The 22,165-nt window shown below is 44.5% G+C and overlaps 1 protein-coding gene across 1 annotated transcript in view; it reads right to left on the bottom strand.

Moving 5' to 3' along the window:
• Positions 1 to 21,924, bottom strand: part of dclk1b (doublecortin-like kinase 1b) — a 64,420-nt gene extending 42,496 nt beyond the window's left edge. The window contains exons 1-3 of the mRNA XM_036536363.1: positions 21,741 to 21,924; positions 20,546 to 20,942; positions 17,650 to 17,996 (exon numbers count right to left, since the gene is read on the bottom strand). Coding sequence (XP_036392256.1) covers positions 17,650 to 17,996; positions 20,546 to 20,906 — 708 coding nt within the window. The 5' untranslated portion in view covers positions 20,907 to 20,942; positions 21,741 to 21,924. The remainder of the gene's footprint in view (positions 1 to 17,649; positions 17,997 to 20,545; positions 20,943 to 21,740) is intronic.
• Between the last annotated feature and the right edge of the window lie 241 nt (positions 21,925 to 22,165).

The raw sequence follows: 22,165 nt of genomic DNA, 5'->3' as shown, positions 1-22,165 counted from the left end.
AAAACTGGAAAAATGTTCTTACAATCTCAAATTCAACAAGCTGTTTAATAATTTTGCTTCTAAAGACTACAAGAAAATACTAAAAGGGCATTTAAACTGTTCGACTATTAATGAAATAGAACTGTAAATACACAGTCTCTGGAATTCGTAGTGAATTAGAATCTAGATATTTAAATTCGAATTAAATTAGAACTGTGAATATTGCAAACTTGGAATCGGGATTTTCTAGTTAAAGGAATAAATGCACTTTTTATTTAAAATTGTTATGACTAACTATCCGTGGCTCGAAAACAAACGATGGGTAATGGCTGCGATAGTTAGCCGAACCTGACTGTGTGTTGTGTGTATGTGCAAAAACAAGCCCATAAAGTTGCAGAGTTCCCAGACCAAGGCATCAAAGGTGAACTAAACGAACGAACCGAACTTACCCCTCTCTCTAGCAGCGTCATCCGGACTCCCACAGCCACCGGAGTCATATCGGTGGATTGTTCAGTTTAGATGGTTTTAATAAAAATAAAAAAAAAAAACGATGGCACAAAGGCGATAGTCATCGATTTCAGGAAATTAACGAGAGGCAACCTCTTAGTTCCCGGAGGATGCAAACGGTTCTACAAAACGATGCAGACCATACGGTCGTTCTAGGCCCACACAAACACTACCGGCGTCCCGGCGAACACAAACAGCGTAAAAAAAAAAAAATAAAAAATAAAAAAAACCTAACCAAAATCATACTAATCCATATCCACATGCTGTCTAGTTATCTGCAAGAAAAGAGTACGTTGCATGCTCCAAATCAAACAAAATAAAATAAAATAAAATAAATAAAAACAATAATTTGATTTGGCCAAAACAAAATGGCTCCACCAAATTTCAAGTTCACCGCCATGATTTTTGTCTCCCTCCCCTTCCGGTCAGCGCTTCACCTTCGTAGGCTCACCTGGCAGGTAGGCTGCTTCGAGCTGCCTCAGGACGTCAGCAGCAAGCGCAAAATCAAAGACACAAAAGAGAAACAAAATGTGCACGTTTAAATGCACAACACGCGCACATTTTAATGTATAATTTAATGTATAATTAATGTAATTTAATGTACAATTAATTTATAAATTTTTGTAATAACTAGGCTGACTCAAGTGATTGAATCACACAAAATAACTTAATTGGTATTAGTTTGCTTCTTCCAAATGTGCTCCTCCATAAAGAATGGTTTACACCTTCTAAATGCATGTAGATGCATTTCAATCCATTTTTAAATTATTGATTATTCACAGAGCACTGAACATGTACCATAGTACACATTCACTTGTCCATTTGTTGAGGACGTGGTGAAGGATGGTTCACCTGACCATACTACATCTTCCCACAGCTTGGGAGTCCATTGTCTGTGATCTTTGATCACTGTACTTGCAAACGTGCACTGCCAGGTGCAATGAGTGGTTTACGCACCGCAACTCGACTATGTTATCCAGCTCAGTAGAGATCTCAGTGGACCATGACTGATGAAACTGCCTGCTCATGCCCTAATTTTAAATTTGCATCTCAAACTACACATATCACGATCTGGGGGTTTGCCCTTCTAACCACAATTGCCTTTGTTGATTATGTCTTTTCCTCTGAGTTCCAAGTACATGTGGCTACCAAAGACACCTCTCTGTTGGGGTTTTGACATATTTACATCAGCCATATGTTCTAAAGGATTCTGATCTATTTATTACCGGCAAGGAATTTCTATACGTGATCAAGCTAGCTCTTACATATATGGCAATACCAGCATCTTCTGCATTTGTGGGAGACTATTTAGAGTTGCAATCACAGTTTTTAGAGCATTTCAGGGGATTTAAACTGAGGGAATGTAGCTGGTCTAGAGAGGGAACGGAACTGAAGGAATTGTGAGAGAACACTAAATTGAGAATTTCAGTTTTTAATTGACTTAGAATTGAGAGGAAATGAATTGACTCTGGATTAGATAAGAACTGATCTGGAATTGTAACTGAAAGAATGGAATTTACAGGGAGAGGTGACTGAATTGAATGGAATTTCATGGAGTTGACCCCAACTCTGCCAGGTATGGGATGTTACAACAGTTACAGTTCCCCTTTCTTCCACAAGATGGCAGTGCTGATACATGGGGGAGGAAAATATCCTGAGGGGCGTAACCAAGATACTGCAGCTGGAACTTGGAATTCACAGTCTCCCTGTTGTTCACAGTCCTGTGCTTGCTTGCCTTTCATAATGCCTGAGACCGGAGTCTATATTGAAGGCAATCAGATCTACATCAGCCAGCAATCAGAACACCCCAGGGGACTCGGCGGAGAGACACGGCAGGATGGCATGCAATATCCGCACCATCTCTCTGATGGGAACTCACTTCCACAGGCCCCTGTGTATAAATAAATCAAGGTGGTGATACACTCCTGGCCCCTGCAACACACCGGCACTTATCAATGACGTGCCAGCGGTGGTAACGCGGCTTCTGCATGCTCGCTTCGGGAGTTGGGGTTAATGACAGCTCGGTGCTGGAAAGGGTCCCCTGCTGGAGCTTCAGGACCCTGACAGCGCTGCCTTGAAACTTTTCGATTAATTAGGGGATCTACCAGGAGCACCGAGCTCACGGTCACGGAGCTGCAGCAAACACATGAATCATAGGTTGGGTAGCGTGATAAACACGTATTCAGTCATGATGTAACGATCATGAACGCTCTCAGAAACTTCCTGAAGCCACTTCGGCCATACATGCACAGCGCATGGTACATGGTCTGAGAGTAAAAGGCAGGATCTGCTTTGTTTTTCCCACAGTAGTGCGCTGAGGATGCATGCTCTGCCTCTGCTTTCTGACTCGCGAGCTCTCGCTACCCCCAGGGGGAGGGAGAGATGGAGAGTCGGCTTCCACAGGTGTGGCTGATGTGAGCAGTGTTAACACCTTGCACCTCCGCTCCCGCACGCCGGCTAAGACACGCACGCGACACGCAGCGGAGAGGAAACATCGCCGCGGCAACATCCTGCGACAGAGCCGACCTGCCTCCAGCTCCATAATTAATGAGGTAATTTGTCTCTGGAATAAATCTCCGCAGTGGAGGCTGGCGATTATGAATTATGTATCCGGTTCACTGCCTCAGAAGGATGCTGCATCAGACACGTCCACTTGGATGGAGGCGCTGGTCTGGAAGGAAGCCCTCTGATAGATTTGAAGATGTACGTATTAAATGAGCCCCCTATCAAATCGAACTGCACTGAGAAACCCATTAGAGCCCACATTGGTTGTGGACCGGTGGAGGAGTATCGGGGCAAAGATTCCCTGAGGCTTTCATTCTGAAAAGGGGAAAGGAAAGCATTCAGTTCAAAGCATGATCAATTTTGAGGTGGCAACCCCTGTTTGACTGGATCTCAAGGCTGTGGTTTATTTCCTCACTTGTCAAGGGAATGAATGGAGAGGCCTTGCCTTTGTAAATAGGACTCCACAGAGAGACTCTAAGAGACACTGCTATATACTAACACTTGTCCTTGAACTGTTCCCTGAAGAACCAAAGCTCATACATTCAACCCTTGAAACCAGGTTGTGCAAGGGGATCACACCTTAAAGAAGGGAAGCTTTCTCACCTAATTACAGCATGGTCATGGTGGTGAAAGTAAGAGAATAGAGTGCCCTCAGAAGTGTGACCAAAGACCAATCACTTCCACTCTTTTCTTTCCTGCATATCAGATAAAACACCTTGGAAGGCTAAACTGGTTGTATAACGCATCATCTTACTAAAATCAGTGACAGCATTAGCACACAGAATAGAGACAAGAAAAAAAACAAACAGTACAACAGTTTTCTACTGTGAGGGAAAACGTAACATGGAAATGGACCTACGCTGCAACATAAGGGAGTAAAAAGGAGCATGCTTCTCTGCTCTCCTCTTCATAAGGAATAAATTGGAGAGGTGAAATGAAAATTTGATTTACCCCGACTCATATGTACCCAGTAGATTCATTTATCTCTTTGCAGTTGTGGGCTTTGGGGTATTTACCTGACACAGAGAGAATTGTGGAGAGCATTTATCTAATCAAAGAAATGGAGGAAAAAGACCTTGCGGGCAGTAGACAGAGAGGGGAGCAGGCGAGGTGTTAGACGCACACAGAATCAACACGACGCAATTCAATTTCCTGTGTGCAAACAGTTGCTGCAAAATTCAATTTCTCATGGGCATCTTTCCTTCCTCGGTCCTGTGTTAGTCTCACACTCTGCCAAATTAAAAGCTGACAGACACAATCCAATACAAGAGCTGTGTTTCTGTCATTTCTTCTGACAAATGAGATTAGCATTTTGGAAAATGACTAACGCTTTGAGTGGTGTGAAAATGGTTTCAGACTGTCAAACAGATTTGCCTAGGCTGTCTGGCGGGTAAAAATAGTGGCTTGGCACAGACGCTGCAGGTACAAGCTAGCAGGAACAGAAACACCTGAAACACCTGAAAAAAAAGCTTGACAGCATAACAGAGCACAAAATCTTCTGTTCTTTTCCAGGGCAATAAATTCCCTTGAGTGAATGCAGAAAGAAGTAGTGATAGCAATATGGTACAAAAATTAATAAATCAAATCCCTCCCTAAATACAGCAGATGATCCATCTAGTGATCTAGTGGTCATTTCAAGCTATACAATAGATAGTGATGTATTTTGGATTCTGTGTTCTGCACGAACAATGTTATGCTCACACTCACTGGCCCGGGAGTGTTGTTAGCCTGGTCTGACACTGTTGCTCATTTAAATTGAATGGGTACACTTATGTTTTATTGTGCTGGAAGTCGCTCTGGATAAGAGCGTCTGCTAAATGCATGTAATGTAATGTAATGGATAACTTCCCTTTTAAAGAACACTGGAAGTCGCAACATGTTGCAGAACTTAAATTAAGTAAGCCAAATAAGGGTTTAAAAAACCATGACACTACACATTTATTTTAAAAATACATTGATGATCAGAAACCTTGATAATGTTACGCTTTGCATAGCACTTTGGGGCTTTTGTCAGATGATAAGAGCTTTGAAAATGTGCTATTTATTGGCTCATTGATCCTGTTCACTCCCATTGGGAACCCTCCGGCCATCACACAAAACAAAAATACCACTCAGTCCCTTCTGGTTCAATCAATCTGACTGCAAGCCAAACAAAAAAAAAAAAGGAATGAAATGTCAACTCAATAAACATGACCACTGTAACCAACTCCACAGAAGCCAGACCACTCAAGGTCTGAGCTCGCGGTAAGTCCGCTCACACGTGGGGCAGGAGCGGGGAACGGTTACCTCGGTGACCAGACAGCGGACCAGCTAACTGAGAATGTGAGGAAAAACCTGTCTTTCTGCAATGGGGGCACAGATCTCTGTTCCTCTTTCTTGCTCGTGAGCACATTCATAGTTATATTTTCCACATCAGGCATTAATGACGAATTAAACAACAACGGCAATAAACACTGGAACAGGAATGATCTATCACAGCCTAAATGTGCTGCCCTGCAAACGAAATGTTGCCAGTTTAACAGGAGAAATGAGAGAGGCAGCGGCACTGGTGGGAGAGAGGGACAGAGGGAGGGGTAGGGGGGCAGTCCTCTGCAGCAAACAGTCCCAATATTGATTTCTTCTCCCCTGCTCAGTGACACAGCAGCTCTCGCTCTCTCTCTCTCTCTCTTTCTCTCTCTCTCTCTCTCTCTCTCTCTCTCTCTCTCTCTCTCTCGTTCTCAGTGTCCCAGGACAGCCTGTCACGCATCGATCTCCCAGGGTTTTCTGTGGTTACATCAGGCACAAATACCCAGGCTTTACCTCAGAGGAGAGAAGCCATTATGGCACAGAAAGGATCCCAGTGTGAAGGAATGCAGCCGATTTGACTGGTTTCTATTGCACGGAGCTGTCCGAGGTCCTGAACCTCTCCCACAGCACCAGAGCCCCTTTTGATGCCTTGAACATTTTCACCTCAAAGATTATATTACACAATCTTATTTTAGAAATACATTATAAATGATACAGTGAATAATTTACTGGGTGTATATACAAATCCAGTTTACCTTTCGTTGTCATATGTCAAAGATACAGCTGTATTTAACTGTGATTTCAGTTGGTGCTTTGGTTCATCCTGTGTCTCCTATATCACTTTGGGCATTCACTCTTCTTAAAGTATTGCGGTGAAGAGGTCTGTAAAATCTATCAGCCAGTGCTAAAATGAGTCCATACCAATATGGGGAGTCATAATTGAGAGTTTTTAAAGCCTGAGTCTCATGGGATGCCATCCATTATTACTGACCTTCCGCTGTTTTCTTCAGCATGTGAGAGCAACGGCAAGCCATCAGAAAAAAAGCATGCCCTTTTAAAAGGGGAAAAGGGTAATGGCCTCGATCTCATGCTCTAACACAAGCTGGAGGAATAATCTTATCTCACAGAGCCTGACAGGAGTTCAACATGCGAGAAAGGAAAATAACGCAATAGGGTCTGTGCGCCTCTCATGCTGGAGATCGACTGACTTTACTCAAGGTTTACTTGCTGGTGTTTACTTTACATTATCAATGCATTGCAGTCGCAAGGACTGTATTGTTTTCCAACAGGCAGAGGCTAAAACGCAATCAAATAAAGTAGCTTATTTTGTAAAGAACCACTGTGCAAGGTGACAGCACTGCTTATGTGGGCCATGTGTAGGAGAGTATGGTTGAATCTCCACACCACTAAGTGGAAATAAAGCTAATCCTGTAAAATAATTATCTTTGTATTAATCACCCCTGACATTAGGGGACAACTCCTAGGTATATGTATACGAGCAAGTTAGCTTGTTTGGGTGTCCAGTCTTGTGTGAGACTGAGTGTGTACTGTGTGTGAGTGTGTGTGTGTGTGTGTGCATGCATTTATGTGCCTGTGTGTGCCTGTGCCTGTGCCTATGTGTGTGTGTGAATATGTGTGTGTGTGTACATCTGTGCGTGTGTGCATGTGTGCGTGTGTGTGTGTCTTAGAGAGCAAGCTTACTTGTGTGCGTGTGTGTGTGTGTGTGTGTGTGTTTGTGTGTGTGTGTGTTTATATGTGTGCGTGTTTGTGAGAGAGAGAGAGAGCTTCTGTAGCCCTGCTCTCTCTTTGATGCAGCAGCTAGTCAGCAGAGTGCTGAGGCTCCAAAACACTCATTAAAGTATCATTTATCGCCACTCTCAGTTTCATTGGCCAGCAGAGTTATCTGCTGGAATTCGAACACCACCCAAGCCTTTTTCTTTCAGACGCAGGAGAACACTGTAAAAGTGCTCTTAGGTTATTTACAGCATCACCCCTGATGTAAATTGTTACACCTGAAAAAAATCTCGACTGGTTTCACCTGATTGTAATAAAAAACACTTCTACCAAGATTATTTCACTCCTTCCAGTGCTGAGGGAGAAATACAGGGACCCAAAATAATCAGATTTAGCCACAAGTGAACTCTGTCTTAAACTAGAGGGCAGTAAACAACACCTTTACAGAAGCAGGTCAATGGAAAAATCTGACATATTGACACACCAGTTATTTGCCCCTCACATCCTTTGAACAGTGGTACAGTTTCCTACACTGAGGCAAACATTTGCTCATGAAATGTAAAAACTAACGTAAAATGAGAAAATGTACAAATGACAGTAAGCACACTCAATTACATATCATGGATAGTTTTAATCTAAATATCTGGATTTAATTGACATATCAAACAGAGCTGACCCTCATTCATACGTAAACATCAGCGTTGGCAAATAATTTATGAGATCAGCTCCGTCAGGGTTGCATAACTGAGACCGATTAGCAGCATCATCAATGGGATGTGTCCGGCTTCATAAACGCCATCCACTCAGGCAACATAAGTGCCCTTGCTGAAGTGTTGAATGACTATCTGCCTCTATTCTCTCAAAGAGAACAAACTGAGTCACTGAGAACTTGAGTCAAAACAACGACCCGTGGCTGCACGGCACATCCACACACATCCATCACATCTGCAGGCATTGACTTTCCAGCAGTTTGTAAGTAGCGCGGGGTCACCAGTCTCCCGGTTCTCTGTGCCTCGAGAGCCTCTTGTCTACATGAGGCCTTTTCAGATCCAACACTTCTGTTTATTTCAAATGGAAGCTCAGCAGGGGGAGAGGGAGAAGGGAGGGGGAGAGAGCATCGAGCAGCTTTATAAGCCTGCCTCTGAAATACTTGACGGTCTGAAAAACTTTATGGAAATCTCACGCTGTTCAGCACAAGCTTTTTGCCCAGTCTCTATTGGAGAGTAGTGGAGGATAATATGGTTAAGGGCTTAATCAGTGGGGCGGGTAGAGCCAGAAAGGGGAACTCCAGGGCCATGGTTTGGAAATGCCACTTTACTCTGTGCTTAGAAAAGTTAGAGTGCCATCTCTGTGATGGAGGGAGTTCATGGTTCTCTGATTTGGATAAGCCTGAAGTGGGATGCACAGATAGCCCCCAAAACAAGAGTGGCCTACAGGCAGTGAGAGGGTAATTACTCCTCAAAAACCAATTGATTCATCTAGGTAATTACTTGTCCTTGATGTGAATAATTGGCCATCTACATCTTCAACCCCCCATTACAAACAGACAGACTCTGAGGCCTGTTACACACTGCCAGAAGTCTGCCTTGAGCCACTACGAAAAAAAAAAAATAAATAACAACCCTTAAAATTTTTATATACAGAGAAGTGGTGTGGAAATGATGAGAGCAGTTCATGTCAGAAGTTATAACCAATGCATATCCTGCTGCTTGCAAGGCTCTTGACTGTTTTCCCTCCATCATTATCTCTAGTTTCCTTCATTATCTCCATCATTTCTTTGGTTGACTGTGCCTCTCTGACCCGTATTCATGTATCTGAGCCCTTTCTCATTCCTCTTTATGGAAATCCATTTTTCAGCATTCCACCTCTCTCTTTCATAACATCCCTCTTAATGCCTACAGTACTTTCAACTATCTCCCTTCGTCTTCTTTCTTTCTTCTTTCTTCATGTCCCTCCTTTCTTTCTCCCTCTCTCCTGCACTGGCACACCTTGCTGCACTGCTCTAAGTGACAAGTCCTGGCAGCACAGATGGGTACCTCTCCTTTGCTCATGTTTTTTGGGGTCCTGGGGTCCTGTACTGCCCCACAACCCTCTCATCTGACAGCTGGAACGGAGGACTGCGCTAACATGAGACGAACAACCAACTGCGAGGCAACAGCGTCTCCGTTCCGATTGCTTCCATCCAATCTAATCGATTCTTTAATCCACTCCTCATTAGGCTTGCTCCTACATTGCCTTCAATTGCCTTCTGCCCCAGGGGATTGTGGGAAGCTTACATCTTGTCCAAAATCAATGGAAAAATGTACACACAGAAAGTGTCAGGGAGGCCTGCCTGTGATGAGAACAGCCCACAACAGGCATTTAACCAGAGTGAATCCTAATGCCCTGCTTAGGAGGCATTACTAAAAGCAATACAATTGGGGATGACTTTATTTCTACCCAGTAAAATAAGAAAAAAATGACTCCAGAGCAGTCTCTCCTTGAGCCTCTTGTACTGAGCATTTCTTTCATCAAAATTCCACACCCAAGCTTTTAATTCCCAGGATTTCTGGATTTCTGCATCCAGCTGCTCTCTATATTTTCTTAGATATGAGGGCTTTCTCTGCCACTTTCCATACGGGTTTCAGTTTAATCAGATCAAACATAAATTAAAATGGTTTGAAGACTCTGAGAAGCACCTGTGCTCATCCCATCTCAAATGACACAGAGGGGTCTTTGAGCCCCTCACACAAAAATGCCCAGAATACCGACGGGAAGGACTAATTACTTTCTAGAGGAAACAACCGTCTGGTATGAAGCACACTTGCATGTCTGCAGTTGGTGGAATGGCCTAGTTTAAGTGTCAGTTTGTTCTCTTTGAAAATACAGGCCTGCTCTCTGCAGCAGAGAACAAGGTAAACAGCAATTAGCATTCCAGCACTGGGCCCAGTGCTGTGTTGCTTGGCTGTGTTGTTACAGGCACTAAGTGGCTTCATTAGAAGATGGGGAGGCAGACAGCAGTGTGTCTAGGGTAGAAAGACGGCCCCTAATTAGGCCGCATTTAGAATCCACACACACACACACACACACACACACACACACACACACGTGTGCACATACCACATCCGTGTCTCTTGGAAACACACACATCACCGTTTTTTGAGTCAGGCAGGATTGTTCCGGACAAGGACTAAGCTGCAGTTCCAGGGAGAATTTCAAGACGATAAAGAGCCATTATCTTCAGCGCAGTGGGCTATTCTTCTTAGGAGCACGACGTCTGGCTGGCGGAAGCTGTAGGGTTGTGTAATCTGCTTTTATTCTGCTGCGGAGAAGCTGAGGGGCCTTCTGATTTATCCGATGCCGAAGAGACGTAAGCCACACAAAAGAGGAATAAGAGCTAAACCATGCCCCAATGCCCAGAGAAGAGAGGCGTGAGAAAAGAGAGACACGCACCCGATATGCATCAGGCTGCTGTGACATAAAGGTACCTTCTGGTTGATTTGTGACAACAAATGGAGATTGATTTTTGCGGACCGCCCGGGCACATGTTAGCAGCGAACGGGCCTAGCCAAGGTCACACGGATGATAATGGAATCACAGTCACAGTCAGTGGACTGGCTTCAGTGAAGGCAGCTCATGTACTGCTAAATATCTCTTAGAATTAAAAAAACACAATATATAACACACACCAGTGCACTTGACCAGGTGAAGGACAAACACAGTAACCAGAGTTTCAAGTACCAGAGGCATTAATCAAGAGAGAGAGAGAGGAGTCCATCCATTCAAGGGGAAATTTCAACAAGCGTACAATGCTGTACATGTTATACATGTGTATAACAGACGCACGGAACTCACAGCCCAGGACTTGCCCTCAGATGAACAGTGTCACTCGATTTGATGAGCGCTATTGACTCATCAGACAGGCAGACAGAAGTTACTAGTGTACATAATACAATTACCGAGCCGTCTCGCGCACAATGGGGCCGGGGGTCGCCTTAGGCAAATTCACCATTCAGGCTCGCTCAGCTGAGCAAATGCGCTTAGCTCTCCCCTGCGCGTGGCGAGGGAACCGCGGGGAACGACCGCTTCGCCTCTCCTCAGAGCAGCGATCTCGCACCCGCGCCGCTGCTGCTCTCTTTGAGACGAGAGAGCCTGTCACCTTCCCTACGGCACCACCTTTCAGTTGGGAACGAGAGAGGAAACAGAGATGGGTGGGGGGGCGGAGAATATTCTTGTTCGCCGCGAGCTGGCTGCCATGCGAGATTTCCGCGGTCACAAACAGCCGCTTGTGTGTACTGGCTCCGGAGCGGCCCCTCGGGTCTCCCACTCGGCCACACTCATCCCGCCACCGCCACCTCTCCGTCTCGCGGCGCTTCACGGTAGAGTGACTCAGCAGCTTGAAGATGTCCTGGGGCCCACTGGCAAGCCGCAGCCCGCCGACTGCTCCCTGAAGCTTGTTACCTAGCAGCGCGGTCGCCCCCATCAACCAGACTGACAGGCGTGTCAAGCCAGCCAATGATAATTTAACGCCGAGAGGCGGCTCTCAGGTTTCCAGTGCGGGGCGGGGTGAGCAGGGAGGGGGGGGCAGGAGCAACCTGTGGGTTGTAAGATGCCAACTCCCGTCACCCCGACAGACGATTAAGCCACAGAAGACAGAGAATAAAATCTCCAGGACAGCAATCTGCAATACCACGGGACCAAACGCAAATCCTAAAAACCTGAAATCCTTGCATGGGCAGAGTTCAAAAGATTTTAACCCCGTTGAAGCTCTTATTTCATCCCAAAAATGTCAAACCTCGCCACTGCCCCAGTGAACACGAGGATGACAGTGTAGCCCGGCGAGTTCATTAAATGGCCAGTAAAATGGCCATCAAGCGGCAGTTATCTGCCGGTGGGAGTGTTAGAGGGCATATGGAGTCGCACCATGACCACGAGCTCGCCAGCACTTCAGACTCCTGCCAACAATGCCAACATCAATCCACCCCATTTAGCAATGCAGAGAATGAGCCCAGTCAATATGTCTTTGAGCCACTTTGGGGAACAGTGGGGTCTTCGTAAATGCCCACTTAATGAAAACAATAGTATTGACCCCTGACTGCATGACAGACAAACATTTACCGATAAATACCAGCTCTATTGTACCAGTAAATGACTTAAGAGTGTGAATCTATATAATGATTCAGCACATATACATAGCCTGAGGTGGAGTGGAAGCACATATTACTGTCTCTCCAGAGGCATACCCAGCCACAGACAAGCAGTTTACGTATTTTACTGCCAATCAACACATCAAGCCACTTTGTAGAAAGGGACAGCATGCTATCTCTGTATCCACATTGTCAGTTTGTAAATGCTTAGTTGGCAACAATAGCCAAGTTGTGCCCATAAACTGAACCAGAGCTCAGCAATGAGTCTAAAGGCCCTGCTCTACTGCAGCCCAGAGCCCTCCTCTACACTACAGGCCTGAGTGACATCACTGCTGTACAGCTCTACTGCAGAGGCTGTTCCTAGGCAACCAGCCCCGGCAACCACATCACCATAGAAACTGGCCAAGGGAAAAAAAAAAACGGGGGAAAAGAATTCATATTTTCCTTGAAACTGGCACATTTACAGGAGAGGGGAGACAGCCTATAAATAGCTACTACATTCAGAAGTGAAATAAAATAGAAAAATCCCTCCTTTTGCCTCTAGGCAATTGGTTTTTCATACCTCAATGTTCTACATGTTGAATTATAAATTCGTGACATGAACACACCCCTCACCCCCACCTGGTAATCCACCCCACAATATACATATGTGTACATGTTGCACTATGAACACCACTGAATTTAAATTAAAGTCAGTTATTATTAACATTGAAATTGAATATGTTAGCCCTTTTCTGATCATTCATTTTACCTTTTAGTTGAGCATACATACTGTGTTTTACTAGTGAGCATTTCAAATCATTAATTTGATCATAAGTACCTTGATCAAAAATGTATCTACTATCAAAATGTATTTATGTTTCAGTGTAAAACTGCTCAAACCATACCAAATTTACACATTCTCAAAAATCTGGCTCTTCAGTTCCACAAAGAGCGTTTGTCTGTCTGGCGCTCAGCAACGGAGCCAAAAATACACAAAAGGTATTTATAGACATGAACAGATTCACTCGCTCCCTCCCAATTTATCAGACAAGGAGGTTACTGAGAGAAGGAGATGACACTCCCCAGTGTCTCAGGTGTATTACATGGCTGCTAGCATGGGTTCAGTGGAACCTGAATATTTCAATTATATAGCACACCTGGTTTACCCTGTGAATATTAATGAACTCTCACACTGCGACTTTCCGCAGTCTTCTGTTGAACGATGAGCAGGAAATCGGAATCTGACGCCTGATCTACTGCCTCTGACCTCATTCTGCAGGTTAATTATGCGTGACGGTGCTGTGGGGATCCATGCGCGAGTCCCACAAACCTACTTTACCTTCACACGGAATCTGATGCTGCTGATTGCCTTAACCCCTTACTCTCTCACCCAAGGCACTACGGAAAGCAGAACAGGACACAACCCCCTGAGGCCCACTCTCAGAACGGACACAGGAGTCGAGACACAGGACATAGTGCTGAGGGTAGACACATCAAATTCAGCCCCCACGCATGACCTCACATCAACTGTGGCTGGCCACACTAATGCGAGGGGACACTGACATGACAGTGCACTCTCTGGTTTCGATCTCCTCAAGCGCCGCTGGCATGAGTGGGAGGAGCCGCAGAAACACCAGTCAGGGTGGGGCGGCGGCTCTGTGGCAGACTGGCTCAGAGCCCCTCTGCCTACAGCTCAGACAGGCTGCCGCTAACACACCGTTGGGTCCAGGGCACAGGGAGAAAGGTCACTGGCCATGCCACTGACCGGGATCACTCCCACCACTCTGTGCAAATGGCCATCTTAAAGCAAACCCCACCCTCTTTCTTTCTAATTACTAACTGAATTCAATTGAATTGAACTGTGGGCTGGCAAGCCGTTTAAGCTCTCCCTTTAAGGGTTTTAATGAGGATAAGGCAACTCGTCTTTGTGTCAGAGATGCTGTATCTGCCAGCCACAGAGCCCATGCTTCACTGCTTAAGGTCAGTACTCACAGGGCTTAAAGGTCCACACCACCAGGCTCCCTCCAGCACTTTAATGCGTAAGCTGATAAACATCAAAATCCTTATCAGTGGAGGAAAGCTGACTCTGTCCTCATTCACAGGGCATTTTGGGTGGGTGTCCTCCGCCAGCGTAAACCGGTGATAGGGCTGATGGGAGAGTGGGTGGGGGCAGATAAATTCGGACAGATGGGTGGAACGGGAGAGGGAGCTGGCTAATGCGCTTGGGGAGGTGCACCTGGTGAGGGGGTAGCAGGAGGAATGAGTGGCAGACGCTGACGGGCATCTGAGGAAATGATGGCGCCTGTTACATCAGGCTGTGTAGGGTAGACTGGAATGCGGTCCCTAGCAAACAGGACCCTTCTATACGTCCTTTCTCCACACTGAGGCTTACATTTACATCTTGTCACTCGGATGATGTTCTGACCAGTGCATATGTTAATGCCACATTAACAGCACACACAGAAAATGACAGGCCACATCTGAAAGTGCGTCAGATCATCACACAGTCTTATAATAACCCGTGCCATACTACCAAAATGCCATAATACCCTACAGTAATATACACAAAAAGAAAAGGTATAAGTGTTACAAAGGGGAAAAAATATGGAGTCTGAAGAGGTGGATCTTCACTCTGTGGAGGAAGAAACTGCTGTCCTGACTATTATGGGAAACTTGTTCCATTACAAGGGAGCCAGGACAGACAGAACATATAATAAGAATGGAACCCGGTATGGGAGGGATGGCCAGGGGTTCTGAGGTTGCAGACCAGAGCGCTCTGGCCACTGGCTTCCATAAACATGCATAGAAACTGAACAAGCAGTTTTCTACCAGAGGGGAGAAATGTATGGGCATGTACTGTAGAAAGAAAAGAGGCTGTTCAAAATATGCGTCATAGACAAGCTGACAGAAGGCAGGCCTGGGCACAAGGAAATGGTGTTCAACAGTGCTGTGCTACTGTCAGTTCATGTGTATTTACTTCACCTTTACCTTCAGCGCACAGAGACACACAACTGCACCCTGTCTTTGATCTGTCACAGATGCTGGTGAAACTTTACTTTATAGTGTGAACTTTGCAATGTACCCACACCAAAGTAGAATATATGAGTCATAACACGGTTTGGGTATTGACATGTTTGGTTAACAACAGACTTTACAAACAAATGTGAGATTTGGAGGGTTGCAGGGAGATCTGATATGTAAATGACAATCTGTTCACCAGTGCATGAGAAGATGGTTATGTCTTTTGGAGAAAATAGGAGGATGGGGAACGATGAAGCATCTGATGACTGATCAGAGTAAGAGCTAGGTATTTCATCTAATCAATCACTGAGATTAAATATGAGGTTAACCATTAAACTGTTAAATACCCCTGCACAAATAAGGCTACTAAATACTGTCAGACTGCAAAACATATCCATTCAGCTTCCCGCCTCTAACGTCAGCTTTATGATGCAAAATTCTGGATCAATTCCAGTCCAATACAAACATGCACAAATTAGATCTCTCCATTGTTATTTATTAGTAATAAACCCACTGTTCAGGAAGAAAAGCACCACTAATTCTGCAGTTGTCAACAGCGAAATCACATTCATAGCATAGTTGCATGATATGAGTGCAGGACAGCTTAAACTTGGACAGCGCTGCTCAGACCCGAAGCATGGAACACAACCTGGATTGCCGTAACTCAAGCGTGGCTACACTGGATTCCACAGATTTTGAAAAAGTCTGGATAAAGGTGCCACTCTGACATATAACAACAAAAAAGGGGACAATTATAGAAGAAAGGTAGAAATAAGAGCAGGGAGTCTGCCTCAATGTAGCACTGACCTCGTAAAGAGAACAGGATGGCCTGTTTTTTGGCTTTCTACCTTTCATGCAGGTCCACCTCAGAGGAGCTAGGATATATAATTCAATTCAAATGGTCCTATGATCGGTGGAAACTGTGATGCAGAAAGTGTGAAGCAACAGCTTTTTTCATCTTGAATTCTTTTTTTAATTCAGACTGCCTCTCCTCAGTCTTCCAGATGCGCTATTTAAAAATGCAAACGGTGTCGGTAGACGTTGTGCGCCTCTGGGCTGAGTGATAGACTTACGGGGGAGGATGCAGGTTAGCTGTGGAAGCGATCCGGGGACAGGTGGGAGGAATTTTAACGAGGAGAAACCCGCTTCTATTTCAGGCTCTTCTCTGAAGCAGCTGTACATGCGGAAAGGGAAGGAGCAGAACCTCCGAGTCTCTCGTTCACACACCTCGCTCCCTCAGGCGAGCAGGAGACAAAAAAAATCACAAACGAATCAACAGCTCAAAGCCGACGCCGGCTCCCACCGCCCCACGCAAGTCAACGGATGAAAGACGGCTCCTTTCATCTCCAAAATGAGACTCTGATTTCTGCCATCGCATTCGAAGATGCCAAAAAAGACACATCGGCTGCTTTTCTCATGGCGTTATAAAAACTATGACTATGGCACTATGGACCCTTGCCTCCTTCCTCTTCTCCACGGACCAATAAATGTCACCTCTTATTGACATACCGCCTGCATATGAGCAATTATATTATTGACATGGGTATGCTTTTATATGCTGAGCAGACCTCCCATTGAGATTCTATTAACATATGACGCAGTCACGCAGATGAGGATGATACAGACATTACAGAATGACATTCACTATTTCACAGGCAAGGTGCTGCAGGTCTTGTGGAACATTATCTAATACTATAATATTTCATATCCCTCTTTATCATTACAGATTCTCTCATCCAGATGATCTTGTGAATTTTGATGTGACATCTCTGCTATACACATAATGACCCAATATTGCCAAATTTGCGGATTTCAAGCCATATGTGACAGTGTTATTAGCCTACAACTTTTACGTGAAAAAATAGTGATATACTTTTGCATACGTATAGGAACTTTTAAAACAACTAGGCTAACATGCCAAAAGTCATTACAGAGCATCATGTTAAGAATATTGCACTTTCATAAGAACAGAGTGTCTCACTTCCCTCATTAAATGGTGCATGTATCTTCCACATCAAAGAGAAGCTGGGGTTTAACAATGAAGCTGTGCATCCAGAATATAAAATATATTTTCACTGTAATAAGAAGAGGTACTGTAGAATAAACAGCCCAGAGCCACTCTTTATACTGTAGTATACAGTAGATGTAATCCATCCATAGATTCAAACAGTGTCCAAGGCCTTTCAAACAAACTAAAGCTGATCCCATCTGAGACCCTATGAGCTAATGAGTTTCTAAATTATACTCCTTGAAAAAAACAACACAGATTATCTGCCCATCCTCTCCATCAAAAGCAAAGGTATTTTCAAACCATTTTTGCTCCAAGATAACAAATATTCACTGCTGATGAAATATATCTGAAAAACAAAGTAGATATGCCCCAGTCCAAATGGTTAGCAGCCATTCTCTTGGCAAACGCAAAACAGAGACAAAAATAGGTCGAAATAGAGGGAAAAAAATAAAAACCAAATAAAAGGGGGAAATTCAAAAGAACCAGGTGAGTCTTTACCTGCTTCCCATCCACTGTGTAAAGCTTCTTGACGACCCCGGAGTCGAGCTTGATGGCGTCGGTGATGTCGGTGAGGACCTGCTCGAAGGAGTGGGCCGTCTTCTTGTTGAGCAGGATGCGCACGGCCTTGCGGGGCTTGACACCGCTGCGGATGATGGTCACCAGCTTGGGCCGGATGAAGTCCTTGTTCTCCTTGGTCTCCGAGGGCCCGGCCTTGGCGCTGGCCAGGGACATGGGCACGCGGGAGGACACGGAGGTCTTCACGTTGACCGACCAGTTGGGGTTGACGTTCTTGGTGTAGTCCAGCTTCTTGTAGGCCTCTATGGACCCGCACACGTAGCTCTCCCCTGCGGGTAGCGGAGACATAAAGACAGTTGTCAGTGCAGCGTAGAGTACAAATGCCACTGTGATCCACTAACATCCAGTGATGTCACTGGTGTCATGGACTGACCTTTAAAAAGACCCAAACATGCCCTGTTACATCACATATATTTGCTTGGACTTGAAGGACAGACTGAGCTGCACAGCTTTACTAAAAGTGCTCATATTTATTCATGAAGTGAGTGCAATTGTGTGAGAGCATGGCATGCATTTGGTGTCACTGGTTTAACAGGCTGAAACAGTGAAAACAAATTTTAAAATAGCACTGAGGAGGACCAGCTACCTCTTATAAATATTCTGTATTCAACTGGAGCATCGGTTGTAAATGTATAACTATGCACACGGTGTATGAGCAAACTGTTGATGCAAATATATTACATGAAAGCTTGCTTTGCAACAGGTTAGCCACACAAAGTTCACATTCAGATTTTTATTTAGATACTGTGTAATACAAACAGTGCTGTGCCTAACTTTCCATTTAAGAACCACATTTGTGAGGGGAATATTACGTCTAGCCTATTCTGGCTTTGCACATGGAGAACCTTAAAGAGGGGCAAACTATTTGTCAAAGAGAGATGTATTCTCACTTTGCACTGGGCATGGAAAAATGCATGTAGGATATCTGTCTCACCCACTGGGAAACATCAGAGCTCTTTACTGTAGACGCTACATTTGTATGTGCAAGGACACCACTCAAAAGCATTTTTATATCGCACCATGACCTTGATGACAGCGGCAGATACAACTGTGGCATACTCAGTGACAGATTAAATTACTTGATTATAACAATGCCATATAATGTGTTAGACCAATCTTTGATTACTGACTGTTAAGACGGGTTACCTAATGACCAATCTTCTGCATTTAAATAGGGTGCCACGTGTCCTCTCCCACAAAAACAGCATGATGAAAATACCTGTCCCACACGGGGTTTGTGGGAGCAAGCGCACTTTATTTCTCATAAGAGGTTTGCATACAGCACACACCCCTCTATAACATGGCATAATCCATTGTATCATGATCACAACATTCTCTCCATTCTTGTGTTACAGTTATGTTGAGTCAACAGATTCGGTTTGCATAGGAATCATGACAGGTGGTAGGTATGCTCAGAGATACTGGCATTATGCTTCACAGTCTCATATATGCTTGTGTGTGTGTGTGTGTGTGTATGTGTGTGTGTGTGACATAAATATATGTATATATATCAGAACGGAAAAGTACTGGAAAAATCAAAATCCAGTCAGACACTGCATAAGAGGCTGCTTGACAAAGGTTAATTATTCCTCCTTGGTTAATGAAGCGGCCTAATTTCAAAAGGCTCCTAGTAGATAATTTTTACATTTTCAGCCCGCTTGCCTTCAAGGTCATGTAACACTTCAAGTACTTCTGAGTAGGTCTGCCAAGTCAAGTCTGCTCCTGCACAAAAGCTTGGCACAAACTCTGAGTCATGTTGCACTGGATAACTGAACCGGAACAATAACTAGACGTGACAAAAGGAGTCTGTGTACAGTATCCATACTCATATGCAGGAAAAATGCTTGAGTCATGTGCTGCCCTCATGTTGTCAGTGCGAACATTTTTTACAGTGTCTGCGTTTTGAATTATTGATAGCCATTATGCAAAGTGGATGTTACTCTCATGACCCATATTTAAGTAGCAGTGCCCCGCGGTCCCCCACCTGACTGCAGGAGCCCAGGCTCTGGAGACCGAAACCTCAGAGCACGACGCAGCTCTGAACGCATCACGCCCCAGCATTCCTTTGTTCGGGATCTGCACCCACGTGGAGGGAAAGGCGTGAGCGAAATGCAAAGTGAATCAGTGGATTAGGGGTGCTGTGCTAATTACACGCTGTTAGATGGGGGGGAGTGGAGTCGTGGCACACCAAGCACTCTTATTCCGCCCACCCTTGGTAGCCCCATCCTGTCTGTGGTTGTCCATTGAGAGGCACAACTCCGTGGGTTTTCACAACAGGATCATAAGGACGGCTTGTGACTTGTGTCATCATAGTGAGCCCATGTTCACACACTGGATTACCCAAACACAACAACTATCACTCAGTCAAACCACTTGTACAACAGACCGCAGTAGAATTAATTTCTTAATAAATATGATTAAGTAATTCTACGTCTGTGATTTTGCCTACTCAGATAAACCCCCAAGCCTCTCCCTATTAGACAACTGCTGCTTATGTACTAAGTGAAAACTGAAAGACAGGACATACTGCAAACAGTCCATTTTAGAAGTATACGCCTTCCAGGATATAATCTCAAAGAATCAAAGAGCAATAAAGAGTTATGTCAGTAAATCCAAGTCAAAGTGTTTATATATTAATCTCTACAAAGAATACAAGGAAAATATTTCATATTATTTTAGAGGTTCTTCTACTAATCATTTTTGAGTCTAATGACAGGAAAGTAATCTACAATCCAGCGAAGGGGACGATACTAGCAGATTAAGAGGACCTGATTCTCAAATCTCACAAAGCTGTCCTCACAAAGTTTAGTTGCAGTACCTTCCACCAGCTGATCCATGCTGGTGATCTTCTTAGAACCGTCGATGGTATAGATGATCCGCACCCCCTGCGGCAAGTTGACATTGTCAGACAGAGTCCGGGTGAGGTCGGCCAGCAACGCCTCGAAAGACCTGAACCTGTCCGGGGAGATGGCGTATACAATCCCCTTGAAGTAGCGGTCCCCGTTGCGGTAGAAGCGAACCTTCTTCGCCTTCTTCTCCGAGCTCAGCGCTTGAAGGGTGCGGGTTCGGTATAGACTGCAGTGGGCGCTGTGAGTCGGGCTGGGCAGCCCGTTCGCCCGCGAACCCCCGCGGTTGTATCGCTGCGCTTTGTCCCGCTCATCAAAATGTTCCAACTCCATCTCTTTCGCCAAAAGACGTTACACCGATCTAAGGATCTTGAAAAGACAAAGGCAAACGAATGGGCGTGTAACAAACGCATATGACAGGATTCTCAGCACAAGATTCTCAACAACAGCACCAAAGCGACCCACCAGCAATTGCATCCATGCAAGGCTTGACAACAATATTCTGTAAATGTTTATTGTAAAGCCCTGTCAAGGATATGTCTGAAATAACTTTCCAATTGGAAATTAATTGTTTCCGAGTGGTTTTCCAAACCCCGACCGCTGTCACGCTGCATGTCAGTAACGTTATATTCGAATACAACTATTCCCCATGAAAAGAAAATGAAAAAATGTTACTGTTTTCAATTTGCTACACCCATATTAAACTGGTTATGTTCACTGGATGCTCAATTAAAAACATATTAGTGGAAATGCATCAGCCCTTTTTATGAACCGATGACTAAAATGTAATTTAAATTTTTTTCTATAGCCTGCATGCGAAAGCAAAACCAATTTTGGTCAATAAAATGTATAATAGAAAACAAAGTATAAATCTGAATTTAAATCTAGGTGACTGGTAGATACATGTTATTTGTCAAATAAAAACGTATCTAAATCCCACTGTGACATGCAAGAGATAAAGGGGGTGGGGGTTGTACCCTATAATGCATATCCACTAGCGCTACACCTTTACACGTTTTTGTCCGATTGCGAAAAGATGTCCATAGAACGTCAATAAAATTGAATTAGGACAAGTATTAAATAAAAAGGAGCACCTGCACAGAATTACTTTTGTGAATGCTGCGCTTGGTTCTACTAGGCTACTGGTAGTACCACTTGGTTGCTTACCTTAATGCGGTACCGGATCCTGTCAAATCTCGCCAATGCTTTATTTTCCAGGATACCTCCTTCAATTAGCTATTTTAAAGCTGTTAGCCTGGACTGTGTGGTGTTTTCAGAGACAGCGGAAACCTGGACCCTCTTTGTTGTCCCGCGGTGCTCCGTCTGTGCGCAAGACGGAGGGTAGGTTGCAGCTGCCTTCTTCTTCTGTGGTGCTATTGCAGTGATTTGCATTGGTCGGTCCCTCATTTAAATGCAGCCCTTTTCGATCCTGTACCCTCCCCACCTCCCACGAGATACGATCCTATCACGCAGCGCAATGTCTGTCCTTTACTTTCTTAGTACTAGAAATAATAGGTTGTATACATGTATCTGAACTACACACACGCACACACACACATTTGGGCACCTGCAGAGATATTAAATTATTATTA

The sequence above is a fragment of the Megalops cyprinoides genome, chromosome 9 (genome assembly GCF_013368585.1).
Source record: "Megalops cyprinoides isolate fMegCyp1 chromosome 9, fMegCyp1.pri, whole genome shotgun sequence".
Taxonomy (NCBI): domain Eukaryota; kingdom Metazoa; phylum Chordata; class Actinopteri; order Elopiformes; family Megalopidae; genus Megalops; species Megalops cyprinoides.
This window is presented reverse-complemented; position numbering and strand designations above follow the sequence as displayed.